This window comes from Misgurnus anguillicaudatus, unplaced genomic scaffold (genome assembly GCF_027580225.2).
Source record: "Misgurnus anguillicaudatus unplaced genomic scaffold, ASM2758022v2 HiC_scaffold_31, whole genome shotgun sequence".
Taxonomy (NCBI): Eukaryota; Metazoa; Chordata; class Actinopteri; order Cypriniformes; family Cobitidae; genus Misgurnus; species Misgurnus anguillicaudatus.
In genome coordinates, this window is record NW_027395281.1 from 5,646,863 (window position 1) to 5,671,545 (window position 24,683).

At 41.6% G+C, this 24,683-nt stretch overlaps 7 protein-coding genes across 13 annotated transcripts in view; 3 read left to right on the plus strand and 4 right to left on the minus strand.

The window, feature by feature from the left end:
- LOC129453213 (msx2-interacting protein) overlaps positions 1-1,643 on the plus strand; it is a 21,479-nt gene extending 19,836 nt beyond the window's left edge. For all 5 annotated transcript variants that reach the window (XM_055217337.2, XM_055217335.2, XM_055217336.2 and 2 more), the window contains 4 exons: positions 7-99; positions 215-409; positions 592-750; positions 842-1,643. In XM_055217337.2, coding sequence (XP_055073312.2) covers positions 7-99; positions 215-409; positions 592-750; positions 842-973 — 579 coding nt within the window. In that variant the 3' untranslated portion in view covers positions 974-1,643. The remainder of the gene's footprint in view (positions 1-6; positions 100-214; positions 410-591; positions 751-841) is intronic.
- On the minus strand, positions 1,642-7,476 carry prkar2ab (protein kinase, cAMP-dependent, regulatory, type II, alpha, B). Of its 2 annotated transcripts, none has more exons than XM_055217343.2 (10): positions 6,955-7,476; positions 6,763-6,798; positions 5,049-5,188; positions 4,834-4,940; positions 4,604-4,757; positions 4,135-4,236; positions 3,747-3,821; positions 3,386-3,451; positions 3,164-3,302; positions 1,642-2,337 (listed from the first exon to the last, which is right to left on the minus strand). In XM_055217343.2, the coding sequence occupies exons 1-10, from the start codon at positions 7,331-7,333 to the stop codon at positions 2,213-2,215; spliced, it is 1,323 nt and encodes a 440-aa protein (XP_055073318.2). In that variant the 5' UTR covers positions 7,334-7,476; the 3' UTR covers positions 1,642-2,212. The 2 variants fall into 2 exon arrangements, with proteins under 2 accessions (XP_055073318.2, XP_055073319.2); XM_055217344.2 differs by lacking the exon at positions 1,642-2,337 and adding an exon at positions 2,421-3,069.
- Positions 7,477-7,615: 139 nt separating this feature from the next.
- slc25a20 (solute carrier family 25 member 20) lies at positions 7,616-11,185 on the minus strand. The gene is made up of 9 exons (XM_055217350.2): positions 10,869-11,185; positions 10,599-10,691; positions 10,386-10,513; positions 10,050-10,140; positions 9,829-9,946; positions 9,553-9,625; positions 9,371-9,480; positions 9,173-9,297; positions 7,616-8,241 (listed from the first exon to the last, which is right to left on the minus strand). Exons 1-9 carry the CDS (start codon positions 10,968-10,970, stop codon positions 8,179-8,181), a joined length of 903 nt encoding a protein of 300 aa, XP_055073325.1. The 5' UTR covers positions 10,971-11,185; the 3' UTR covers positions 7,616-8,178.
- A 719-nt stretch (positions 11,186-11,904) lies between these two features.
- nckipsd (NCK interacting protein with SH3 domain) lies at positions 11,905-16,477 on the minus strand. The gene is made up of 13 exons (XM_055217341.2): positions 16,142-16,477; positions 15,824-15,936; positions 15,546-15,741; positions 15,393-15,468; positions 14,636-15,255; positions 14,388-14,558; positions 14,233-14,319; positions 14,016-14,154; positions 13,865-13,945; positions 13,652-13,780; positions 13,231-13,323; positions 12,955-13,127; positions 11,905-12,696 (listed from the first exon to the last, which is right to left on the minus strand). The coding sequence occupies exons 1-13, from the start codon at positions 16,313-16,315 to the stop codon at positions 12,484-12,486; spliced, it is 2,265 nt and encodes a 754-aa protein (XP_055073316.2). The 5' UTR covers positions 16,316-16,477; the 3' UTR covers positions 11,905-12,483.
- Positions 16,478-17,031: 554 nt separating this feature from the next.
- ndufaf3 (NADH:ubiquinone oxidoreductase complex assembly factor) lies at positions 17,032-18,641 on the plus strand. Its single transcript, XM_055217353.2, has 5 exons — positions 17,032-17,191; positions 17,580-17,775; positions 17,855-17,921; positions 18,043-18,143; positions 18,231-18,641. Exons 1-5 carry the CDS (start codon positions 17,103-17,105, stop codon positions 18,318-18,320), a joined length of 543 nt encoding a protein of 180 aa, XP_055073328.2. The 5' UTR covers positions 17,032-17,102; the 3' UTR covers positions 18,321-18,641.
- Positions 18,551-21,886, minus strand: LOC129453215 (rab GDP dissociation inhibitor beta). Its single transcript, XM_055217342.2, has 11 exons — positions 21,576-21,886; positions 21,307-21,414; positions 20,860-20,956; positions 20,642-20,776; positions 20,303-20,501; positions 19,982-20,113; positions 19,807-19,906; positions 19,543-19,714; positions 19,318-19,462; positions 19,149-19,203; positions 18,551-19,068 (listed from the first exon to the last, which is right to left on the minus strand). The coding sequence occupies exons 1-11, from the start codon at positions 21,615-21,617 to the stop codon at positions 18,922-18,924; spliced, it is 1,332 nt and encodes a 443-aa protein (XP_055073317.2). The 5' UTR covers positions 21,618-21,886; the 3' UTR covers positions 18,551-18,921.
- A 229-nt stretch (positions 21,887-22,115) lies between these two features.
- Positions 22,116-24,475, plus strand: LOC129453217 (transmembrane protein 43). 2 transcript variants are annotated; one of them, XM_055217345.2, is made up of 11 exons: positions 22,116-22,271; positions 22,348-22,488; positions 22,566-22,700; positions 22,796-22,890; positions 22,968-23,017; positions 23,094-23,163; positions 23,263-23,461; positions 23,540-23,614; positions 23,761-23,862; positions 23,943-24,060; positions 24,141-24,475. In XM_055217345.2, the coding sequence occupies exons 1-11, from the start codon at positions 22,260-22,262 to the stop codon at positions 24,341-24,343; spliced, it is 1,200 nt and encodes a 399-aa protein (XP_055073320.2). In that variant the 5' UTR covers positions 22,116-22,259; the 3' UTR covers positions 24,344-24,475. The 2 variants fall into 2 exon arrangements, with proteins under 2 accessions (XP_055073320.2, XP_073721560.1); XM_073865459.1 differs by lacking the exon at positions 22,348-22,488 and having other exon boundaries at positions 22,117-22,271.
- The last annotated feature ends 208 nt before the right edge of the window (positions 24,476-24,683 follow it).

Consider the following 24,683-nt stretch of genomic DNA (forward strand, 5'->3'; position numbering starts at 1 on the left):
ACAAAGGGTGTTCAAGAGCCAGAGTCAAACCAAGCACAGGCTGAAGCTAAAGTGGAGTCAGGTGGACATCAGCCTGTAAACATGGTGCAGCTCCTAACTGTAAGTGTGAATTTTAACAGGCTGAGGTTGTGTGTGAGTGCAAATGTTTTCTGCAATTGGCAAAGATCTACTAAAACCCTCTTTCCATTTTAATGGTTTGTTTCGTTCTGTGCAGAAATATCCTATCGTGTGGCAAGGCCTGCTTGCACTGAAGAATGACACTGCAGCAGTTCAGTTGCACTTTCTATGTGGAAACAAAGCTCTTGGCATGAGGTCATTGCCTCTCCCAGAAAGTGGTGGGATTCTTCGCATTGTACAGAGGATGCGACTGGAGGCCCAGCAATTAGAGGGAGTCACTCGCAGAATGACTGTACGTATATTTCCATGAGCGTGTGAATAAGAAATACAGCGATATTGAGCAGCCATGTGTTACAAAGATGAAATGTGTTATTGATGATTGTATTTGATTAAATCGGTTTCAGTTTTAAAGGTTGAACATTGACCTTGAGAAGACAGTTCTTGTTAGATGATGAATCTGTGCTGTGTTGTCAGGGGGAAACTGATTTCTGCCTGCTGTTGGCCATGCCCTGTGGTCTTAACCAGGAAGATGTGCTGAACCAGACACAGGCACTCAAATCTGCCTTCATCAATTACCTGCAGGCCAAACTGGCTGCGGGCATTATCAATGTCCCTAATCCTGGCTCCAATCAGGTGTGTGCTCTTTCTGTTTTAATTTAGTTGTTGACTTGACAAAATAAGTCATGGAAATGGCTCAATAACAATTGTCTTTCTCCATGCACAGCCTGCCTACGTGTTGCAGATATTCCCGCCTTGCGAGTTTTCCGAGAGTCATCTTTCACGGCTAGCCCCAGACCTTCTCAGCCAGATCTCCAGCATCTCTCCACACCTCATGATTGTCATCACGTCTGTGTGATTTCCCCGCTACAATGCTCTGATGTCACCTTGCTGCCACAAGGACCACGGTCTTTGATCTGAAAGTTCAATATATCAAACTCGGATCATTTCTCGCGTCTCCGAGCCACTGGAAGGTTCGTCCGTCTACGGCTTAGCTGCGTCCCTGATTTGACTTCATCATGTTTCTGCAGTGTTTTTATTTATTGACAAAGTTCATTTTTGTTCATGGAAACATTTTGATGAAAACCTTAGGATTGACATTTTCTTCATTTGGTGATTTGAATCTATTTTTTGAAGAATGAATCAGAAGTTATCGTAACAAACTTGTGCGTGTTTTTTTTAATTGTCATGTGGTCGCTGAACATTGGACTCAGTGTCTTCGATCACCCACATGCTCCATGTTCCCGCCATCAAACACATGCAGGATTATGGAGTTTCTGGATTGCCGGACTGTAAATATTTTAAATATTTAAAACCATGGCAAGATGACCCGAGCCCAAACGAGTCGCCCTTTACTTTGAGCTGTGGATCTTACCATATTTTGGGATGAGAAAGACAATTGAGAAGTCAAACTAAATCAAGTTGCATATGTGATGTAAATACTTGAGACTTTAGGGGCTGGAAGCTCTTTGGTGGGTTTATCGTGGGCACTTCAAATTTTCTTACTCAAATAAAAAAGGTCCAGAAAACTTTCTAGTCATGCTTTTATTTGTGTTTAATCATCAATCACAGGAAGTCATGGATAACATTTCTAGGAAATTTACTAGTGTTTCAGAATTGCAGATGGTTATGGTTATCTACTGTGGGTAATTCAAGGACACATGAAGGAATGATCTGTTTTCATACAAATAAAATGTAGTAATGTGCTTGAAATGCTGATCTATGAGCCAAGATGTGCCAAGGGTTAAAAAACAGAAATGTCTCAATATATTTTAAGTGTTTGGCTAGGGTTACTGATAACATTCTTGTTTATAATTTAATCAGCACTGTATGGCTAGTTAGCTCTTATATTTCACATACATTTAAAGTGATCTGGTTGACCAGTGGATTTGATACACATTAGGGTTAGTAAGTGTTTGAGGACATTACATTCACAGTGTTTTAGTCTTGTGGATGTACCTTTGAAACGGTTAATGTTTGTCCAGGTACATACAGTGCATTGCCCTATAGTAAGTGCATCTTGAGACATAAGTGTCAGGATCTGGACACAGAACTTATGTTTTAAAGTGGTTTGTTCGTTCTACAGGTGGGAAGTTTGTTAATGTTTGAGATCATCACTGGAGCCAAAGAGAGCCACCAGCTGTTGTTCATAGTGACTGATGTTCCTCTTCAGAATCTCCTTACACGAACCCAAGAGACGCTCAAACGCTTGCACATCAATCACTGACAAAATATCAGAAATACAATATCATCATCATCATTACCTGAATTAGAACAGCGTTTACCTATCAACAAATATTTAAAGGGACAGTTGACTCAAAAAATTAAAACCTTTTCATTATTCACTTACCCTTGTGTCATCTTCCAATGTCTGTCTTTGTTCTTCAAAACCCAAAAGCAACTTTTTTTAATGTATTCTTTTGAGTTTTCTGTTACTATGGGAGTGAATAGTGACCACTTCTTTAAACTTTAAAAGATGATAAAAACCTTCCCGACTTGTGTCGCATATTGTAAGTGTCCTGAATTGTTTGGTGAAAAACTAAATTATAATCAAGTATTTGGTGACCGTGTTGAATTGTCTATCTGTGTCTGATCTGTTGGCAGTTTAAGGATGTTTGCTTGAAAAAAGGTGTAACAAAGTCAAGTGCACTTATTTATTTAACCATCTTGGGTGCTTTTAAAGCTTGAAGGGGTGCTATAAGAGTGGATGGTGACTGTCTCAGTGAAAACGCAAAACAAAAATCTACGTTTAGGTTCTGAAGAACATAGAAAGACATTGAAGGAACAATCGACTTAAAATGTTTGGGTGAAATATTCCCTCAAAGAAATGTTTTTTTGGATGATCGCAGACAATTCTGACATTATACATTTTTATAATGGCTGCGACCTAAAAGTCGGTTTGTCTGCAGTCACTTGATATCACAATATTTGCAGAACTTGACCTTGAAAACAGAACTGTGTATAGAAATGTCTTTCTATTATCAGTTAGTTCAGGGCTGGCAATTTGTAATGTAAATGGTTGTGCAGTTTGTGTTGTTTGGTCTTGTACCTAAACACCTGGTCTCTCCTGACGCATACACAGAAGCAGCTCTGGGTTTGTTTGTGACCAGCGCCAGTTCCCCGAAATATTGTCCTGTAGTGCAGCGGGCAATCTCAACCTCCTCATTCACCCGCTGGCTTGCTTTAGTCTACAGAAGGACATCAATGCATGAGAAACCCCCTAAATACAGTCATGGAGATGTGTTTATACCGAGACATAAATAGTGCTTACTTTGCTCTTTATCATAATTTTAACTTCCCCAGACTCCACAATATAAAAGCAGTCGGCTTCATCACCCTAAGAGTCAAAAGAGAGAAAACTGCTTGATATCCACATTATTACAATAATCCAACTATACACTTTTTATTCTACTTTTCAGTATGTAATGATAAGGTACATTTCATTATATTACTGCAAATTCTCTATGTATGTCTTAATATGATATCTGTCATATTAGAGTATAGTATAGTAGTGTAATTATTTTTATTATATTCCCACATGTGCATGTACAGATGCTGCAGTAATATTGTATGGTGGTTTCTATTCATTTCTAAAACATCAGGAAACGTTACAGAACTTAACGAACACAAACCTGTTTAATGATCTGCTCTCCGTTTTTAAAGGATTTCATCCCCAAAACATCAACAAGTTTCATTCGTTCAGATAACTGAAAGAGAGAGAGACATTACTCGATCACCTTCAGCATCTAAACAACTGAAAGGAAAAGATGAATTGTGAGGATTCAAAATGAATTGCTTAATCCCGACCTCAGGCCATTCAGAAATACCTGTTTGTTGACATCCCAGACAGAAGACGACTCTGGGCCGGATCCACACCGAACATAGCCGCTCCCGTGTGAATCTGGCCTGGAGTCCTCTGCTGTCCATTAAGAATCTGATAAAAATGCTCATTTATAAGAAAACATGTCAGACACAGAGGCATCTGAGCTCTTCATGTGTTATATACGTTTCCACCCTCACCTGGAGAGACCTTAACAACGGCACACTCTCAATAAAACTCTCGTACATTCTCCTCTTCTTGGCATTAGTTTTCACAATGAGTCTGTGAAACGTGATCCTGTCCTGAAAACAAAATACACAAACATGACTGAAACTATATTACACTTCATACACTACACTGACTACTATATACGGTTATAACAGTTAGGTGCATATTTGCTAGTAGTACGCTACACATTTCTCACTTGACGTCAGAAGTTTTAGCCCCACCCAAATAACTGTGAACACAGAAATGTGGAAAAACTGTTTAACGGTGTAACTCAACATAATTCAGTACTACATAGTTAACAGTCTGTGTGATGTGTTTCAGCAATACATGTCTAACAATTCTCTGAAATGACTTTAAATATGAGCACGTGTGGTTATAATATTTTCTCACAGTAAGTTCTGGTCTGTTATACATACAGAAATTCAAAATGTACAGTCTTACCAAAGCCCAGAGCGCTCCGTCCTGTGTGGCAATGATAGTGGCCGCACGAGGTGTGTTGTACATTAGAGCAAGTTCACCAAAGCTTCCTTTATTTTCATATTGACCCACACAGCGAGTCACTCCATCCTTCTCTATCATTATATCAAACACACCCCTATGACACACAAACAGAGATTTCAACACAGATCTGTAAACACAACAACACAATCAAATAAAGATTACAGGCTTACCTTTCAATAACATAAAAGTTATCACCATCATCCCCTTGATTTATGATGCACTCGTGAGGTTTCACCAACACTTCAAACATGCTGTCTAACACCTCATTAAACTGATCCTGACACAGACAGACAGACAGACAGACAGAGAGACAGACAGACAGACAGACATCAGTATCTGGTCAACTCATTTGAAATGGTTTATGATCGTATATTTTTAACATCACCTGCTCCAGTGTTTTAAACAGCAGTGTATCTCTGCAGGCGTCCTGAAGTCGACAGCGCTGCTCTTCAGTTTTGTGGTGAACGACCCTCGACTCCACACCATCATCTTCATCTTCATCTGGGTTATAAGCCTCTGCACACACTGTACAGTAACACAACCCTTAGCCTACTAAACTAACCATGTTTATTATGTATTGATTACCATTGGCAGTGTTGGGGGTCACTAGTTACTAAGTAATTAGTTTGTGTAATTGAATGACATTTCCTTAAAAAAACTAAAGTAAGGGATTACTCAGTCATTTAGTGACAGTAACTTCTGATGTGATTGAAGTAAATACTGTGTGTGTATGGACTGTAGATCAATGTTAAACAATACAATAATGGATTAAACATTAACATAACTAGTTTTAACAAACATGCTTTACTAAAACATAACTTGTGTACATGTTGAGGCCAAACATAAGAGTATTTTAAGATTTGTCAGTGCAAGTTGTTTTCAGTTTGGACAGCTCTTACATTTATTTTAGTCTGGGACTAATCTAATCCCTGTACGGGAAAACCCCACTTAAAGTCTAACGTTAAAATTTATGTTTTTTTACAATTCTCACTATTAACTAATTGGTTATGAGCATTAAAATTGCTGAAATATTGGCTGTTTATTAATACTTAAAAAACAAATATTAAAGGCGGAGTCCACGATGTTTAAAAAACGCGTTGGAAAAGGAGACGGGATGACTACCAAAACACACTTATAGCCAATCAAATCAAATCAAATGCCGGTTTGCGTATGTGTGGGGCGGGTCTATCAACAGAAGGTCCAGATTCTATTGGGGTAGGGGCGTGTTTGTTTAGGTGATTTCAAATATCAACATTGGCTTTCAAACATCATGGACTCCGCCTTTAATGCCTTATTCTGCAAAACCTTATTCTTCATCCTTAATCCTACCAATACTTAAACTTAACAACTACTTTACTAAGTATTAATAAGCAGTAATTTGAAGCATTTTAAGGCAAGAGTAGTTAATAGTTAGTTAAAGTCACCATGAAACGGAAGTAGCGATTGCCTTATTTTTCATGTGGTAATGTATATCGGAGTGAAACGGCTTTTTGAAATAAAATTTGAAACTTGAATTCGTCCATTGAGATCTGATTGGATCGTTTGAAGTTGTGTCGTGTTGCTAATTGCAGCGATCTTCTCCTGGACTCCGCCCATCTCCCAGACCATATGACCGGAAGTACAGAGAGATAATTTTGAGGAGGGGAGGAGATTTGTGTTTTTGATTAAAGATTATGAGGGCACATGAATAAAAAAAAATGAGGCTCACAAATAAATCATTTGTAAAAAACACCACAATATCCCAAAATTTACAAATTTCAGCTTGTATTTTGATTTCATGGTGACTTTAATATTGGACATTTGAGCAGAATAATTGATGTACTTTTATATGATTTATCTGAGCCATTTCAACCCTATCTTTGTACCATTTATGACTTAGAAAGTAATTAGTAAATAATTAAATACTTTTTAAAGAGAGTAATCTCATTACATGATTGAAGACTAGAGTAACACATTTTGGGTTGTTGTTTTTTGTTTAAGTAAACCGTGGTTAATTCTCGTAAGGTAATCTCAATTACAGTGACAAACTGACAACTAACCTAACAGTTAAACCCTCTGATACACAACAAAAATTCATCATAAATCTTAACCTGAATTACCTGAAACTCTTCTGTTGCATTTACTAGGAGGAGGTGCTGTGGATAAACAGAAAAAATGTTAATAACAAAAGATTTAGTTTACAGTAACGTTAAGATTAACAGTTTAAAACTGTGAGATGTTTGTGTGATTTTATCCAGACAGCAAACATGAAAACTGATTTAATCTGATTCACGTGAGCTTTATCTACTCACGTTTAAAGGTGAAGTCCTCTGGGAAATCATCATCTTCATCATTCTCGTCCTCAGTCGAGTCTGTCGCGGCGGATCCGCGGTCAAACGCGTCGCCACGGGTCACAGGAGAGCGGCCAGTGGCGCGCGCGGGGCTCCGCCGCTCCCGCAAGCGCGTGAAGTGCTGAACGGCAAACTCGAGCAGATCTGTGGGTCTCTGCTTCAGAACCTCCAGCGTGAAACCCATCAGCAGATCCGTGAGACCCACCGGAACCTCGGCGCTCATCCCGACACGAACCACGCGTGAAGCTAGGCGCCGCGGTGATGCCCAGCGTCCGTTTATCAGGACGTCGATCAATAACCAAAGTATGTATAAAACATTTACACAGACACACTTCAACATTAAATCACCACAGCCGTGTTATCTACACACCTAACAAAAACCTCACACATTTATTCATTTATAACTAAAACTCTCCTGCTTATCTTCCCCGCGGGCGGGAAAATCGACCAACGGAAAATATCGACCGTCCTCGATAAAAACCGCGGGACAAATCTCATCATTATATTCTGCTGAAACATACATGACACAAACCTATTAAAGTCTAGCATAACAACTATAAAATCTGCCAAGTTAAAACATCAAACCTAAAAGACACAAATAATAACTCACAACAACATCATATGAAAATCCGCAATATACATTTATTTAATGCAGGTGAACACAATTAACAAAACAATTAAAATAAATCTAAACATAAATGAAACATATGGGTCAGTTTTCCAGACAGGGTTTAGGTTAAGCCAGGACTAGACCTACAACGTTTAGTTTACTAACTAACCTTACATCTACATTATTAGCATCTTGAACCTATACAATGGCACTGATATATGTTAAGATATACAAGCGCAAGCTGTTTTCAATGAAAAACAAGCATTTTAGTCTTGGCCTAGACTTAAACCCTGTCTGGCCATAAATGTGCATATCTGACTTCATAATGTAAATGACTGACATGGAAATGAATGTGTTACTGTATAAAACACACTCACGTTTGTTGTAAAACTGTTGTATTATTTTAGATGATAAACATTCAGCTTCCCTGAAGGCAGAAATGATTTCACAGTCTGGCATTAAGGCACATTCAACTATTTCAGTTTAAAAATCTCAAAACAAATGAAAGTCTGTGCTGTGGATTCATCACAGCGTGTGTAGAGATGTCTTCTGGTGTCACAGACCGTTTATCTGGATCACAGATTTGGAGCGATCCAGCTCAAAAACTTCATAGCCACTTCAAAACCCAGAAAACAAGCCTGAGGAGAAGACAAACATTCAATACTGACACACATAGATTCCTGTCGCTTTGCCATATATTATAATTGATTCATGTCATTTTGACCATGAGGACTATTTGGTTTGGACTAGGGATGGGCAATATAAACGATATGCAATATAAACGATACAAAATTGGCATACGATAGAGATTTTAAATCTATTGCACTATCGCGATAATGCAACATCTATTATTTGGATTTAAGCCGTCAAACAAGCAGCAGGAACATTTACTCTGTAGACTAGAGCAAGAGGTGTCCAATACGGGAATGCTGGTAGATCGCACATAAGTTAACTGCTGCTCCACGCGCGAAATTGGCATTATGGTCTAGTAATTGTGAAACATGCAGTATGTATATATGCAGTATAGTCCTCACAAGCATTTAAAGTGTTTAATGTTATAAAAATAATTTACTGTGTTTTCTAGCAGATAGATCTTGTCGGCTTTATCATTTTAAAAGTAGATCACCACACAAAAAAGTCTGGACAACCCTGCTGTAGAGTGTGTCAGGCAAAAGTACCAGCTCAGAGAGGTAACAAGACTAATCTGGCCATAACGGTTTATTTTTACTTACTTTAAAGCAGTTTGGCTTTTCTAAGGGTCTATATAACCTGTTCTGAAATGAGTCTATTAAAATTATTTTATCTCAATACATATCGCTATCGCAAGAGGCTGCAATGTATAACGCAATATGGATTTTAGGCCATATCGCCCATCCCTAGTTTGGACCTCCTCAACCGTCACACAATACTGTACTGTAATGCAAACTATATCTCATTTGGGGGTAAATATAATAATGATAAAATGTCTTTATGAATGATATCATTTCAGATTTATGACTTTTAATTTTGGGGTGTGATTAACTCACATGACCCTGCATGCGTTCACGAGGAAGTAAAAACGTAACGTACCGCATTGGCCGGAAACGCTCGGAGCATCACGGCATTGAAGCCTTTATAGAGCGAGCCGATCCCCTCCTCCCGAATCAACTCTCTCAGGACATCACGAAAACCATTGGGATATTTGCCCTCAGGAGCTGTCAATCAAACACAAAGACATCAAACCGCCGTTGTTTCCAGACTGCATCGCTGTACGACCGTCTAACTCACCTGTCTGAAAACGAGACTTCAGGACGTCAGGAGGAATTGCCACAGCCCAGTTAAAGATTCCAGCCATCCCACCGGCAAACAGAACACTGGGAATGCTCAACTCGGTCGGACTGAAGAGAGAAACAGCTTATTACCACAAAACACACAAGACAATCTTGCTTTTGAGACGTGACGTCACTCACCTCTTCCCCTCTGGTGTAAGAATCTTCTTCAGCCACTCGTAGGTCATGAAGTACATTCCACTCGCCGGCACATCTGAGACAGAGTGACAGCTGTCAATCATTCACATGCACAGAGCTGTCAATCATTTCAAATGCGTTTTCTTCTGAACGTCATTTTGCCATCTGAATTTATCTATTTTGCTATCCTAACTAAACTACACAATAATTGGCTTTTACTTGTTATCCTTGCTGCTCACGTCACATCTGTAAGAGTCTGAAGTGATCTGCTGTTTGTACCTCTCATGAGCGTCAGTGCCGTTCCTTTATAAATGCCACGGATGCCACTTTCTCTGTACAGCTGCTTGACGCAGTCCATCGGCCCGCTATACTTCACCTCTCCTGACGCGGCCTGGATCTGAACACACACACACACACACACACACACACACATTACTGTGCTACATGATGTACTGAACCAGTACTGTGCATTCTCTGGCAATGATTGATTTGTGTCTCACCTGCAGCAAACATTTGATTCTCTCTCCTGGAGCCATGATGGCCGTCGTGAACACACCTGACAACATTCCTGCCGCAAACAACTGCGGATATCTGACACACAACACAATATAAAAAGTTTGTTTATATACATTGTTGGGACTTTCTATAGACGTAATGTTTTTATGCTGTACAAACTGTATATTCAGTCCCCTTCTCCTAAATTAAACCCTCATAGAAAACTTTTTTAAACAGTTTTACATTTACATTAAACATTATTTACTGAACATCTTGAGGACCTAACCCAGCGATAATAAGATAAAACGACTCGCTGTTATAAAGCACAGATTTGAACTCACGTCAGAACGTCATCTGGTGTTTTCTGCTGCAGTTTCTTGCCCAGTCCAAACCCAAAGAAACACACAGCAAACATGGGTGTGACACCGATGATAGGGGCCGCCATCCCCTTATACAGACCCCGGACCCCCTGTCAGACAGACAGAGAGACAGACATCACAGTCTATGCACTGCTGGTGTTATTAAGGACACTAAATCAGTAAATAAAGTCTCACCTCTTTTGCAAGGGTTTTTTTAAAGCAGTCAAATGTGCCTCTGTAAAGCAGCGATTCACCTGCACGAGGCTTTGGCTGCGTCTGCAGTCGCACCTGCGCAGACAGATAATAACATTTTACACTTTTCACTCATTTCTCCTCTCTTATTGTCTGTACATCTATAAGCAGTCTCTCAATAGACAATATACAGTACAGTGTATCTCTTTAGTGAGTGACTGCTGACAGTCACGTGATAAACTCATTTACAATAACTAATAATAATAATAATACTTTGATAGTATCCAGCGGGTGTCCAGCAAACACTAAACAAACTCCCCCGAATCCACCGGCGAAGAAATTCTTCATCGGACTGATCGGCTGCTGCTTCGACATGATTCAGTCTGATCTCTTGTGTTTTTTCTTTGATCTCAGTCTGATCTCTTGTGTTTCTCTTTGATCTCAGTCTGGTCTTTTGTGGTTTCGTTGATCTCAGACTGAATAAAAGACGCTTTGTGTTTTTTAAAGGTCTTCAGGTTTAGCGGTGACAGCAGTGTCTCTTTCTTACGCTCACCGCGACCTTTCACCCACATGCGCACCCGGAACTATTTCACTGATGCACCCACAGAAATAAAGCGGCTGCAGTGTAAAGAGAAGTCACCGCACTTTGTGACGACTTCAGTCATTCATTCATACGAGATTCTTGAATGAGACTGAGAGACCTCTAAAATCACCAGCTAATGTCATAACATATTTGTGATCAACAGTTAAATCTGACATTGACTTTACCATAAACTTTGTTTCTTAAATACAAATCACTTTCCACGTTGATTCAGTTAGTGCGCATGCACACGCTGGCTCCCCCAGAGAATCTTTACTGGAAGACGTTGCACTTTTCCTTCATTTATAGTAGCAGCAGTGGGGCGTCTTGTTAACATCTATAATCTTTGGTGTAGCGAGTGACACTGCCTGACGTGGTCATAAAATGGGCGCGGCTTAGCAAGACAGTACTACTGTACGCATAAATCCAAAACAACAAATACTACGACTATTTGATACATTTAAACTCGACTGATTAATAACAAATGCATGAAACACGTGGTGAAATGTAAATGCGGATCAATGAAAGATTGCGTTTTCTAAGCAAGTGAGCACCGGAGGCAAGAGGCGCGTCACTATAAACTCTCCGGATAGCAACACGGAACCAAGAATTCTGGAGACTTATGAATGAAAAACATCGTTAATAAAACATAATTTAGTTTAATACCGTAGTTTTCCAGTATTATCCTAAAAATACATTTATTATTAATAAAAAGAGACAGACAATTGATTGAAGGTGCATTAAGACAATGGCAACATTTTATTAATATTTCAACATTAAGAAAATATATCGTTCCTGTTTTCCCTTCACAACAACAAAAATTGAAAGGGTAAAAATAGATATTTTAGCTGTTTAAAATCTGCCTGATGTTTTAAAGACAAAATGATAACTAATCTGACAGACACCCATACATAAGCTAAGCACAAACCATGCGTTCAGTGCTGTTGTTCTTGTTTCTGTATAATTGTTTTAATACTGAGAGAATAACAAGTAAACTCATATTACTCATTTAAGCAGCATTTTAGTGTTTTTACTGTCAGTGATGAGAAAGCAGAAGAAGAACATCAGAGAAACCACAAATAAACAAACAGCAGCTGTACAGACACTACAGGCCATTTCTTCTGCTGATATTTAGTTAAGCACGAGCCACAGCAGATGTTTATGTGTTTAAGTCAATGACAGACCATTGCGCCGATAACGATGCTATTATGTTGACTAACAGAAAGAATCTGAACTGTTGTTACCGATGAGCACTGAATGATGTCATTGAGAAATAACACGTGAAGGGTTAAACTACATGCGCAAACATCAGTTTTTAGAAATCTGAGGAAACTCCTTATAGATCTGCTGCACAATGAGTTTGTCCATCTGTCTGCTCGATCCCTCATCCAGCCCAGAGTCCTCGTCCTCTCCCAGAATCCTCTGCAACGCTGCCTGCAGGTCACACAATCGGTGCTGATGCTCCAGATAATCAGTAGAGCGCATGATAGCGTGCATGAGAGACAGATACTCCATACGCATCTGACACACAGACACAGAGACAGACAGACATCAGTACATTTAAGGGAACAGTAATGGTCACATTGAGACAAGATGAACTTTAAACACTGCGGTAAACTACACAAATAACTTTCAAAGGTTTCAGTTCCTTTAATTCCAGTGTTCTGCTCAATGATTCATTTGTACAACATACACTAGATTAGTATTGTTCAGCAGTATGTTGTGGTTAGTTAGGTGTTCAGGGTTTTATGGTTAACAGGTGTGCAGGTGCAGTCTCACTCTATCACCAGGCGACAGGTCTGATATCTGTCTCACTGCAATGTCGATCATCACCATCAGGTCTGTGCGGTAGAAAATATCTGAAGTGTCCGGACTGGCAAACACATCTTGAAGAAACTTCAGCACAGCGTGTGGAGCAGGAGGAGAGTGATTGAACAGACACACTGGATCATCTACACAAACACATAAACACACACACGCACGCACGCACACATTAATACAGCTGAAGTACTTAAACAGTTAACATTAAACATGAAGTGAATCTCTGTGTCTCACCTCCTCTGTTGAGTAACAACAGGATTTTCTCAGGGAGAATCTTCACATTGTGTCTCTTCATCAGCGCCTTCATGACAATGTTACTTTCTGGTACTGCAGGGGGAAGTACACACAGTATGCATTGTGTGAAACTGAACTTAGCAGTTATGTATCTGAAACTGCAGAATGTAGCATCTATGTACATATATATCTATGGGTGTAACTGTTTAAAACTTTGATATGTGCTATTATGATGTTGCTCAAAGATGAGATTTGAGTGATAAATGATCGACTACAGGAGGACCACCTGACGTTCCAGACGCTTTGTAGGGCGGTCTGCTATCTTGTCTGTGTGAAGCCACTGACTGACACTGAAGTTGTGTTTGATTTCTGCACTACACTCAGAGGCTATCTGACCGTCTATCTATCTGTCTGTCCGTACCGCTCAGGTGGAGATTGAAGGCCAACAGGAGGTTGATGAAGAGGTCCGGCAGCTGTTCTGTCGGGTCAGAAGGCAAACCGTCCTCAATCACATCCAACAGAAACTGCAGGAAACTGCCATTCAAATGCTCTGCAACAGACAGACAGACAGAATCAAACTCAGATGATCATTCAAACCTTCACAAGCGTCTTCTACGCTTCATTATACACTCACCATAGTGATGCAGGGGTAACTGTTCACCCATGGAGAAGATCATGGCCATCAGCAACGCACTGTAGCACATCTTCTCATGCTCTGTGCACAAAACAAACATCAGTCCACGTAAGATAAACTGAAACCTGAAGAAAATCAGACCCGGATTTACCCTGGGTGTCGTTCTGCAGGTCCCGCGCAAGCTCCATGGCCAACACCGAGTTGAGGAGTGCGGAGATCAGCGCAGCGTCCAGGCCACACATGGCACCGAACACCTTAAGCAGCAGCAGACGCAGCGACACTCGATGCTCCTGAACAATCACACAAATGAATCAACGCTCACGTTACGATTTATCAACACATTAGGAGATCGGCAGTGACGTGCTCACCATCTGATAGTAGGACACCAGCGACATAACCGGCTCGAACTCGTTCACTCGACACATCTTTTTACACACCTCTGGATCTGCATCAGTCTGAAAAAAACACACCAGATGTGAGAAAGGGGACGTTCACGACAGATCTGCGTGTCTGTGCGTCTTACCAGTATCTGCAGTAATTCCTCCAGGTAACACGCGATGAGCGCGTGATCTTCGTACAGAGCCCAGCTGCGCTGCTGGGAATCGTCGCGGTGACGTGCCAAGTCTGCAAAGATCACCTGCAGCCGCTGCTCGTCATGACACACCTGCCCGAGCGGCAGCGCCGAGCCGAGATCCTGCCGGTCACACAGACGTGCGTCACGCCGGAAATACGCTTAAAGTTAAACGGGATATAGCTGGGAAATCCACAAACCTTACTCTCCACCAAAGACATCAGGACTCGCTCCAGGTCAGTAGCAGCCTTTGGCAAAGCACTCTGCAGGTGTCCCACCACCACGCCCACAGCGACCCGCGACAGGTCATAACTGAGGCCCGTGTTCTTCCTCACTAATTCAATCAGTTCGGGTCCAATCGTCATGGGAACTTCTGCGGACCGGGAGGGGCTACCAGCGGGGCTAAGAGAAACCGGGGTTGGGGCCGCCGGCCACTCGGCTTCCGATCGGTCAAGCTGCGATTTGATCGGCTGAGGACCTGCCATCTCCGGAGTAGGGGATCGATCAGGCAGGAGAGTGGGTGTGGTCTGCGAATTGATCGGCTGAGAGGCGGGGCTACTGTTAGAAGAATCTTGCTGGGCTAATGGAGATGAGGACTGGCCAGGTGTAGGAGGAGGTGGAGCCTTGCCTCGTTTTGGCACAGGAGGAGGAGTACTACTGAGACTGGGAAGACTGACGTCTGAGGAAATGACAGAGCGGGAGGAGCCAGAGTCTAAAGAGGCGGAGCTTATAGACAGAGAGGGTCCAACAGCAGCGGCAGCAGCAGAAACTGCAATGTGGGCGGGGCTTGAGGAGGATTCTCTCACTGACACGTCTGGATCTGCAGAGAGAGAGAGAGAGAGAGAGAGAGAGAGAGAGAGAGAGAGAGAGAGAGAGAGAGAGAGAGAGAGATAAAGAGACATTTATGTGGTAAAGTAATTTAATTGTGTTAGATTGAGATTGTTGTCGTATAAACACCTCTGCGTTGCAGATTTCTTTGTTTCTCTGGAGGAGGAGGAGTTACAGGTGCAGCTCTGCGAGGATGAGGAGGAACCTGAGGCAGAAACACAGCATCAGCACACACACACATACGCACGCGTGCACACACACACAGAAGTTCATGTGCTTTACCTGATAGACCACAGGCACACTATCTGAGATGGGCTGGTCGCCCTGGCAGCTGTGGGCTCGACTCATCCCGTTGGGCGGCAGCGGTGGCGTTCGGCTCAGTGACACCTCACTCGAGGATGATGGGAGTTTCTGCTTGTGATTGGATGGAGTCGGGCTTCTGCGGGTCAGCGTCTCTTTTCTGTGGTGGATTAACTTCCTGTGGAGTGTGTCATTGTGTGAATGTTGTACTTGTGTCTATAGTGTGTGTGTGTGTGTGTGTGTGTATAGTGTGTACTTACTGCAGGACATCTCTCTGCTCCAGGTTATATTTGCCTCCGTTTGTCATGGCTACATTGTGAATGGCCTCAATAGCGCGATCTATCGACTGCAACACCTCATCATGCTCAGGTGCCTTTCAGAAGAAACCACAGATAACATTAGGATGGGTTAACAACTGACTTTAAAATCAGTCAGCAGGAGAACTGCAAGCAAGTTCATTACATAAGAACGCAGTGCAACTGGCTCGTATAATATTAGATCAATCCAGCTTTAATACTCAACCTACTAGGAAACTTTTCAATAAATCTGTTTCTGTTTCTCGGTATATTGCGTCTCACCGGTATTTTCTCTATATATGACGCGGGGATGTATCCCGTCTCGCCAGAGCTACAGCGCGTCGCGAGCCACCAGTGCGCGCTGCTGCGCTCGAGGATGAGGAAAGACTCGCCCGCGGGGAAGCGCAGCGCGTTCCGCTCCGCAGAGCTGAAGTCAAACATTGAGCGATACATCATCCAGATCAGCGACGCGATGCGTCTGGCTCGCGTTTCTAAGCAAAGTTACAACACATTAATTCAGATCATAATACGTTTGGCTTATGTGAACGCGCGAGCTAGCTCGCCGCAGTTCTTGTCCCGTAAACAGCCACGGGCGCGCGCATGGTCACGCGCCCTGCAGGATAACAAATCGAGCTCAGAGTTTGAACAACTGCCATACATTAAGAGAGAAATGAGAAAAAGTAATAATTTTCTTAAAAAATCTGCTGGTGACATGATTTGGGATCTACTTCTAGAGAATTTAGGAGCAACAAGATTAATGAATAAAATCTGAGAATAATATTTTTTATCTCTCTCTCTCTCCCTCTCTTTTCTTTGATTTATTATTATTATCATTATTATTATTATTTTCTCCTTAAAGGGATAGTTCACATTAAAATGAAAATTCTGTCATCATTTATACCTTCATGTTGTTCTACACCTGTATGAATTTCTTTTTTCTGATGAACACAAAAGAAGATATTTTGATAAATGATGATAAACACACAGTTGACAGTACCCATAAAATTGTATCATTTTTTTTACTTTATTTTTTTTTTAGATCTGAACATTTAGCTTAGGTACACCATACATGACCAAAAACTAAAACATTTTGGGCATAATTTGATATTTTTGAAAGTGGCATGATGTTTATGAACTAGTGAAATATTTTAAGAACAGAAACATGATCCTCTAACGGAGAAGCGCGTGCTTGTTTCACGGGTCCCGCTGCAGTGACACGAGCACGCGCGTGAGTTCCGGTGTCATGGCCGCGACGGGTTGCGCGAGGTTGTTGTCATTGGGATCCGTTCACGGACTGCGGCTCGGTTCGAGAGCTCTGCCGGTTCTGACCCGGTAAATGTGTTTGAGAGTCTGTCACGATCATATATAACAACTGCATACTGTAATGAGTTACTACAAACACTTACTTGAATCAAACATAATGAGGTTATCAATTCTGAACTTATATTATTGTGAAAATGATTAAAGGATTGTGTGATACAGTGTGTTGTGTGCAGTATGTAGTTTCCTCTTACTGCATACTGCAGAACTAGAATAAGTAGTAAAGATATTGAGCCTCCATCTACACTGAGAACAACTAAACTAAAAGCCCTCCTGTCATGATGCTGTCTACAGTCAAGAGTTCAACATCTGCTCTGTCTCTCTCTCTGTCTCATTTAATAGATGTGCTGTTATATGGAGACACATATCCTACAAATTCATCTTTCTTTGCTCCTCGTAGAATCGGTCCGGTTCGACACCACCGCCTCGGTCCATCAGATGATGAGATGTACCAAAGGACCACCGTCTCTGTGATGCAGAAGGAGGCGGATGGAGGATCCATCATCTACAGCTACAGCCCACGAGGCTTTAACATTGACGGGAACAAAGTGTTTGGACCCTGTGCGATTATCCCGCCGGCCGTTCTCCAGTGGAATGTAAGTACAGTAAATGTTTAAAACAATGTTTTTGTGTTTGTCTGTCTGTGGAGATCAAAAGCGTCTGATGTGTTTGCAGGTTGGCTGTCACACAGACATCACAGTGGAGAGTTTGTCTCTGTTTTATCTGATCGAGCCGCGCATCGGTAAGACACCGGCTCTGTTCCTGATGGCCAACTATTGCACTCCTTTCAGATTTGAATCAGTGTGTGTTGGAAGTTTCTCTATGTGATATTCAGATAAAGGCTGCAATGTGTTTTTGTGCAGAGATTCTGGTTTTGGGCACAGGAGGTCGTACTGAACGCCTGGATCCAAACGTACTCGCCTTCCTCAAGAAGAAAGGCATCGCTGTAGAGGTTCAAGACACAGTACGTCCCTTAAACCCTTCCCTTTAAACTCCTCATGTCAGTGTATCATAGCTGTATTAGCTGACGAAAGCGTGTTTCTCTTCACAGCCTAATGCATGTGCCACATTCAACTTCCTGTCCAGCGAGAGACGCATAACAGCGGCCGCTTTGATTCCTCCTCCTGAGCAGACAGAATAACCTCATCATCTAACATTAACACAACGTACAGGGATTACTACCACACCTTTCTATGTTTATATTTATATTTATCAAATTTGATATGAAGTAATATGTAGAAGAATGATGAAAGCAGAGAGAGAGATTAAAGATATTAATGTTGAGCGGTCAGCAGAGTTTCTAATCTGTTCTTGTCTGTCTGAATGTTGCTATCATCTGACCTCTACGATAAGCCTTTAATCTGTGTACACACACACACACACACACACACACACACACACACACACACACACACACACACACACACACACACACACACACACACACACACACACATAAACAGATCTTTATTAAAACAGAGCTCTGCTTCTCTACACAAAAACATCAGAAGAAACATTCAGCAGCAGACAGATTAAAAGCATTGACAGTGTTGCTGTTATGATGTTAGGGTACGAGGCTAATACAATGTCAATAATAAACATTTTCTTTATGATGAAAACTTTTTTCCAGTATTTTGTTGCATGTGATATTAATTTCATTTCATAGTCAAGATATCTTTTAGATGATTGATTCAGTTGAAATGTTTGACATAAACACACTGTTGTGGTTTCCGGTTGTTTTTCTATTCGTCCGAGTCGACGTCTCCCTCTACCTCTCTGTGATCCCTAAAGATGAACTCTGACCCTGTGACACGCCGGTACAGATCCATGATGTCATCAGTCTCCGTCACAAAGTGTGTTGTTGGATCATAAGATCTAGAGATGAAGATCTAGACAAAAAACACAACCCTAAACAAAGCCACACATCGAGAGCATTTCAACATTGGCGTGTGATTAACGTGTTTCATACCTGACTCCTGCGCCCGTCGTCTGTAGGGACCATCAGATTACTGATGGACACAAACCTGCAGGTCAAACAAACACTGTAAGTGACACGGCTGAATCCAGAAGGCATGTCATTAAAGTGCATGTCGAGAGGCAGATTTTATCTTCCTTGTGCCATCAAACATTCAACTTACTTCTGTGTGATGGGCTCCAGTAAAGTCAACGCGGGCTGAATCTCCTTCTCTGGGTCACTGGTCTCCACCATTGTGCTCACGACGGCAATATACTTCCCTTCTGCGGCTACACTGTGAGAGTACGACACCATACATACGTAGATATCTGCAGAAGGTTAGTGTTAAGGTCAGGGATACCACCCCATAATCTCTGAACCTTTAATAAACCGGATGTAAATGTCGTACCTGACTTCCTGTTCAACTGTGTCTGAGGTATGATGATCTGGCACGAGTTTGCATCATGGGTGTTTTTGATTGGGTGATTCAGCAGACAGATGACTCGCACGACCCGGCCCACTTTCTTCACACGATTGGGTACGTAGCTGGGGTCACAGATCAGCTGCTTACACCGGAAGACCTTTATCAGAGGATGACCAGCACATCGTCGCATTACACTTTCTACAAGTCACTAACATTGATCATTGATTTATTAAGTGTGTTAAGGTTAACCTCTCCCTCTGATTTGACCGCCGTCACTCGTCCGCCCTCCGTTACGATGTCATCAACACGTCTATTCAACATGTAGGGGTTTCCGTAGACGGCGCTGAGCCTGTGGAGCAGAATATCCGACCTTTAACGTCCTGCATACAACGATCTCATTCAGATCACATTAATTTCACCTTACCTGACAAAACCTTGTGGCAGCTCGCCCAGACCGAACACAGGGTAGAGGAACGGGCTCTGGGTGTAACGGGCCAAAGACTCTGAGTAAACCTTAATGCGGTTAATGGTCGAGACACACGGCTGTTCCAGATAACTGCACACCAAACAAACATCTACACATGAACATGGATTTAACTAACAATATGTACATGTCTCTGAAGTACTTGTGAGTGTTCTCTTAAATATAGCAACAACATATCAGTCAAATTTCTGAGTGTATTTCATCACCATGACTGAAAAATGAATGATGTAGGGTACTAGTGAATGTCGCTGTGTTTCTCACTCATCATTAATGTGAAGGGCCAGCGCGTGGCCGGTGACCTCCAGAACATCAGCACCGAGGTCAAAGTGACGAAAGACGTCTCTCATGGTGGTTCTGTGAGGGTCCATGTCATGATGGGTACGTGGATCATTCTCTTCAAAGTTCAGAACGAAAGAAAGGAACTTCCGAAATCTGCGCTTGTCAAACATGCCCATTAAATCTGAAAAACACATCACACGTCTGAATGAATGCGATGATGATGTTCCTGTAAATGACTTTTTGGATGCATTACTGTAAATGTAGGGTAGATTCTGAGAAGTAATGTGATGATGAGTATGTATATATCAGTGTTAGGGTTACCTGAAGTCTGAGTTTCTGCCTCAGTACAGGGAACTTTGTGAACTTTTCCTCCTTTGTACACAAAATTTCCTTCAACCACTTTAAAGTCCAAATAGCGTGTCACCTCTGTATAGAGCAACATTTTCACCAATTGGCCTGAAAACCACAATTATTCAGTCATTAACAAAACACACACACTCCCTCATTGCAATGTGAATGTTGACTCTCTCTGCTCGTACCGTTGGCAAGAAAGAATTTGGGAATCAGATCAACGTTCCAGTCTTTCCCACAGCCCATAGATTTAACATTAGCTGGAACCTGGAACTTCTTATAAAGCTGCTCGGGGAGATAAAAACATGAGCATGTCTGTGTGTTTCCATTACATCAAACTGTCCTCAATAAGTAAAACATCTCAGGACTCCCCAGCTGCATTTATAAAAATATTTGTAATGGTGAAGATGAGGGTTAAACTATCAATGGATCAGTTTTAAAACAACATAATTCAATATAATCAATAAATCATCAGAAAGTTTCAGCAATACTTGTGTTTATAAGTTTTTTGTGTTTTACATGTTAATGTGTTATTGTCTGCATTATTGTATTGTTTGCAAGCTGTTCATTTGTGTTTGTTCTGCACATGTATGTGTGTGCGTGCGTGCGCGTGCTGCTCGTGCGTGTCGGCTGACCTCTTCTAGAGGTGAAACAGAGGCACTTTCTCCTCCATAATATGAGTTACAGTCGATATGAAGGACCTTCTTTCCATTAACTGACATCAGTCCAGATAAAATACATTCCTGTCGGATTGGCCATCATCAGTTTATCATTTTTAAGAAGTTATGTGATCATACTAAGATGTCTCATAAATTGATAAGAAAAGATAAGATGATGATATAAAATCACTACACATATATCTGAGTTTACACAAAATAATGATCGAGTTTATTAGGTTTCTTACCTTCAGTCCAGTTCCTAAAACAATGACATCAAACTCAGGCATTCTGACACACAAACACAGTCTCCCAAAGAAACAATATATTCGTCTGGGACCTCGCGTGCGCGCGCCTAATTATTTTATTATCCTGGTGTCATAATCTTCTCACTGTCACTGCAGATAACACTGAGATCCTCTATCTGTCTGTCTGTCTGTCTGTCTGTCTTTCTGTCTGTCTGACTGACTACTGTCTGTATGAAATTGTCCATGTTCACAAACATTTTTACATTTGAGATGTTATGAAAAAGTATAGAAGTTCTAGTAGCTCAGAAAGTATACATAATAAAATAATAATAATAAAATATATATTTTTTAGTACTTCTATTAATAGAATTAAAGTGTGATTAAAAATATATGTGTTCTTTAAATCTCACATCAAGAACTAAAAGTACTACATCTCCCAGAATGCCGAGTGTAGAGAACTACAATCTCTCCCAGCGTGCTCAGACATGAAACTTCCTTGAGTTATTCATCGCGTTTCTTACATCATAATATTTTAATAATAATAATAATAATAATATATCTCGTGTATTTTCTGTTGTTATAAAATCCTTATACAGTAAGTTTGATCAGTAAGAGACTGAATGTTTTTAGCGGCATAGAGGCAGATAAGAGATTTGATCAGTTTGTCTTCCTGAAACTCGCAGAATGACTGAAGCAGTAAGTTTCACCGCTGTATAACTCCAGTAATATGATCTTATCTGTCTGATCTCATGTGTCTGATGTTGGCTGTCAGTTTTCAGGCGGGGAGCAGCACTCGCGCGTTCACAGCCGTAAATCTGCGGGCTTTCTGGAGCGCTTGAGTGACAGCACGGGTGGAGTAATCGGGGGTGTCTGTCTGTTCACTCTGTCTGTCTATCTGCTCTTTACCAACGAGGTGAGGGACACACTCTCTACCTGTCTGTCTGTGTCCGTGTGTGTGTGTGTGTGTTTCTGACATGTGTGGTGTTGTAGGGTCGAGCTGTTCGTACTGCTCTCTCTCTGGATGAGGGTCTCTCTCAGGTTGTGTCTCTTGGTGCAGATTTGAGTTTGGATCCTGAGAATAACAATCGTCTGGTTCATCTCTCCGGCAAACTGCAGACAGGACAGGTGCATCATCTGAGCTCACGTGATCACACATCTACATGCTCCTCTGTGACGTATTCATGTTTATGTTATGTTTTTGTTATCTGCATGGCGTGCAGCCCCTGTATGACCCGAACTACAGCGTGTCTGTGCATGCAGTGAAGTTGAAGAGGCAGGTGGAGATGTATCAGTGGGTGGAGTACACAGAGAGCAGGTCAATCTCACTCACGCTTTCTCATTTAAATCACTCTTCAATCTGCTGTTTGACAATGAGACGGTTTGTCATTTCAGGGACTTTAAAGAAAACGGAGAGACTAAGACAGAAACCACATACACATACAGTGAGTGTTGTCTGATCTCCGTCTGATCTGTCTCAGGAATATCTCAATGATGTGTGTGTGTTGATGTTTCTTACAGACACCGAGTGGAAGTCAGAGGTCATTAACAGCCGACACTTTGATGAGGAGGTCGGCCACATGAACCCAAGGTTAAACATCACACACACACACCTCTGAAATCTCTCTGTTGCTCTGATGTTTGTGTTATAGTTTGAAAGCGACTGATGTTGTTTATTTGTTTATTACAGTGCGATGGCGGTAGAGAGCGTAACTGTTGTGGCACCCGACGTTTGGGTCGGACAACTTTTTCTGTCCAAAGGATTAATCGAGCAGATCAATGACTTCCAAACACTGAGTCTTAAAGGATTTCCTGTTTTTGATGCCAACACTTTCCTGACTGTGTATGAAGATTATTTTTATCACACTGCAAACCCTCGAAGGCCAGAGGTGAGCACGCTCGAGTCCTGACTGAACACACAGATCATGTGACACCATAGTGATTTGTTGTTGTTGTGTGTGTGTTAGGTGGGAGATGTTCGGGTTATGTTCACCTATGCTGGTCTCAGTGGTGACGGATTGTTTCCTGGCCCCGCCCACAAGGTGAACAGCCAGTCAGCTTTGCTGTTTTTAGAAAGCCGTTTTAAGCAGACCTGAATGTGAATCTGTGATCAAGTAGTTTATGATCGCTGATAAAGACACAAGTAAATAAACTGACATCAGTATGAATGTGTGTGTGTGTGTTATAGGTGAGTATTGTGGCCATGCAGCAGGGTGATAAACTGATGCCCTATAAGACTCGGTCAGGGGACACGCTGGAGATCTTGTACATGGACGAGCTGTCAGCGGAGGTGAGATTGTGCCCACATGTGATTGATGTGTTGCATCTCTGTTTCAGTCACTGATGCATAAATGAATGTGTCCACGTTAGGAAGTGTTTGCTAAAGAGCACCAGCTGAACGTTATGAAGACTTGGGCATTCAGGGTGGGAGGCTGGGCGCTCATGTTTCTGGGCATCAGTCTGACCACACGCATCATATACACACTGGGTAATTCAAACACAAACACAAACACACACACACATACAGTCTTACGGTCGTGTTGTAGTTGTGACAGTGTCTCTTTGCAGTGGATTGGGTTCCTGTTGTGAGGGAGTTGGTATCTCTGGGCTTGAAGATGTTTGCTCTCGTCATCTCATCTTCTCTGTCTTTACTCGTCATCGCTGCCGGCTGGGTCTTCTATCGCCCTCTGATGGCAGCGCTGATAACGGCCCTCGCTCTACTGCCGGTTCTCATAGGACGCACCAGAGCTCCGTTCAAGAAAACACAATGACTATATTATTGTGTGGATATATCAAGGTGACGGTGATACACGTTTAAGTCTTGCTCAGCAGTTGTTTGTATGGTGTTAAAGTGCATTTATGATGTGGGATCTCAATCCATTCTATTAAACGAGAGATACGAAGCAAGGTGTTACAGATTATTGTCGCAGTTCTCCGGCTCGGGATTATAAACTTCTATCTGACATGTTTGTCAAAATTAAAGTTTCATTGTGTCATTTAAAGAAGGATCTCTTGACAGAAATGCAAAATAATCAACATAACTATATTTTCAGGGGTTTATAAAGACTTAAGGGTTACAATCAGTCGTTTTTATTTCATACACCGCGGCTC

Excerpts from the sequence above, each read along its gene's own strand:
- prkar2ab (XM_055217343.2), bottom strand. The coding sequence starts at position 7,333 with ATGTTGAAGTGTGTCTGTGTAAATGTTTTATACATACTTTGGTTATTG. Across the intron at positions 4,237-4,603 it reads ACGGAGCGCTCTGGGCTTTG|GACAGGATCACGTTTCACAG; the intron begins GTAAGACTGTAC and ends TTTTGTTTTCAG. Across the intron at positions 3,822-4,134 it reads CGTTGTTAAGGTCTCTCCAG|TTATCTGAACGAATGAAACT; the intron begins GTGAGGGTGGAA and ends TCTCTCTTTCAG.
- slc25a20 (XM_055217350.2), bottom strand. The coding sequence starts at position 10,970 with ATGTCGAAGCAGCAGCCGATCAGTCCGATGAAGAATTTCTTCGCCGGT. Across the intron at positions 10,692-10,868 it reads ACCCGCTGGATACTATCAAA|GTGCGACTGCAGACGCAGCC; the intron begins GTATTATTATTA and ends CTGTCTGCGCAG. Across the intron at positions 10,141-10,385 it reads ACACCAGATGACGTTCTGAC|ATATCCGCAGTTGTTTGCGG; the intron begins GTGAGTTCAAAT and ends GTTGTGTGTCAG.
- nckipsd (XM_055217341.2), bottom strand. The coding sequence starts at position 16,315 with ATGATGTATCGCTCAATGTTTGACTTCAGCTCTGCGGAGCGGAACGCG. Across the intron at positions 15,742-15,823 it reads GAGCAGAGAGATGTCCTGCA|GAAGTTAATCCACCACAGAA; the intron begins GTAAGTACACAC and ends CACACTCCACAG. Across the intron at positions 14,559-14,635 it reads TGTCTTTGGTGGAGAGTAAG|GATCTCGGCTCGGCGCTGCC; the intron begins GTTTGTGGATTT and ends TGTGACCGGCAG.
- ndufaf3 (XM_055217353.2), top strand. The coding sequence starts at position 17,103 with ATGGCCGCGACGGGTTGCGCGAGGTTGTTGTCATTGGGATCCGTTCAC. Across the intron at positions 17,192-17,579 it reads GCTCTGCCGGTTCTGACCCG|AATCGGTCCGGTTCGACACC; the intron begins GTAAATGTGTTT and ends TGCTCCTCGTAG. Across the intron at positions 18,144-18,230 it reads CTGTAGAGGTTCAAGACACA|CCTAATGCATGTGCCACATT; the intron begins GTACGTCCCTTA and ends TTCTCTTCACAG.
- LOC129453215 (XM_055217342.2), bottom strand. The coding sequence starts at position 21,617 with ATGCCTGAGTTTGATGTCATTGTTTTAGGAACTGGACTGAAG. Across the intron at positions 20,777-20,859 it reads CAAATTCTTTCTTGCCAACG|GCCAATTGGTGAAAATGTTG; the intron begins GTACGAGCAGAG and ends TGTGGTTTTCAG. Across the intron at positions 19,715-19,806 it reads CGGTCAAATCAGAGGGAGAG|GTCTTCCGGTGTAAGCAGCT; the intron begins GTTAACCTTAAC and ends CCTCTGATAAAG.
- LOC129453217 (XM_055217345.2), top strand. Across the intron at positions 23,615-23,760 it reads TTCCTGGCCCCGCCCACAAG|GTGAGTATTGTGGCCATGCA; the intron begins GTGAACAGCCAG and ends TGTGTGTTATAG. Across the intron at positions 23,863-23,942 it reads TGGACGAGCTGTCAGCGGAG|GAAGTGTTTGCTAAAGAGCA; the intron begins GTGAGATTGTGC and ends TGTCCACGTTAG.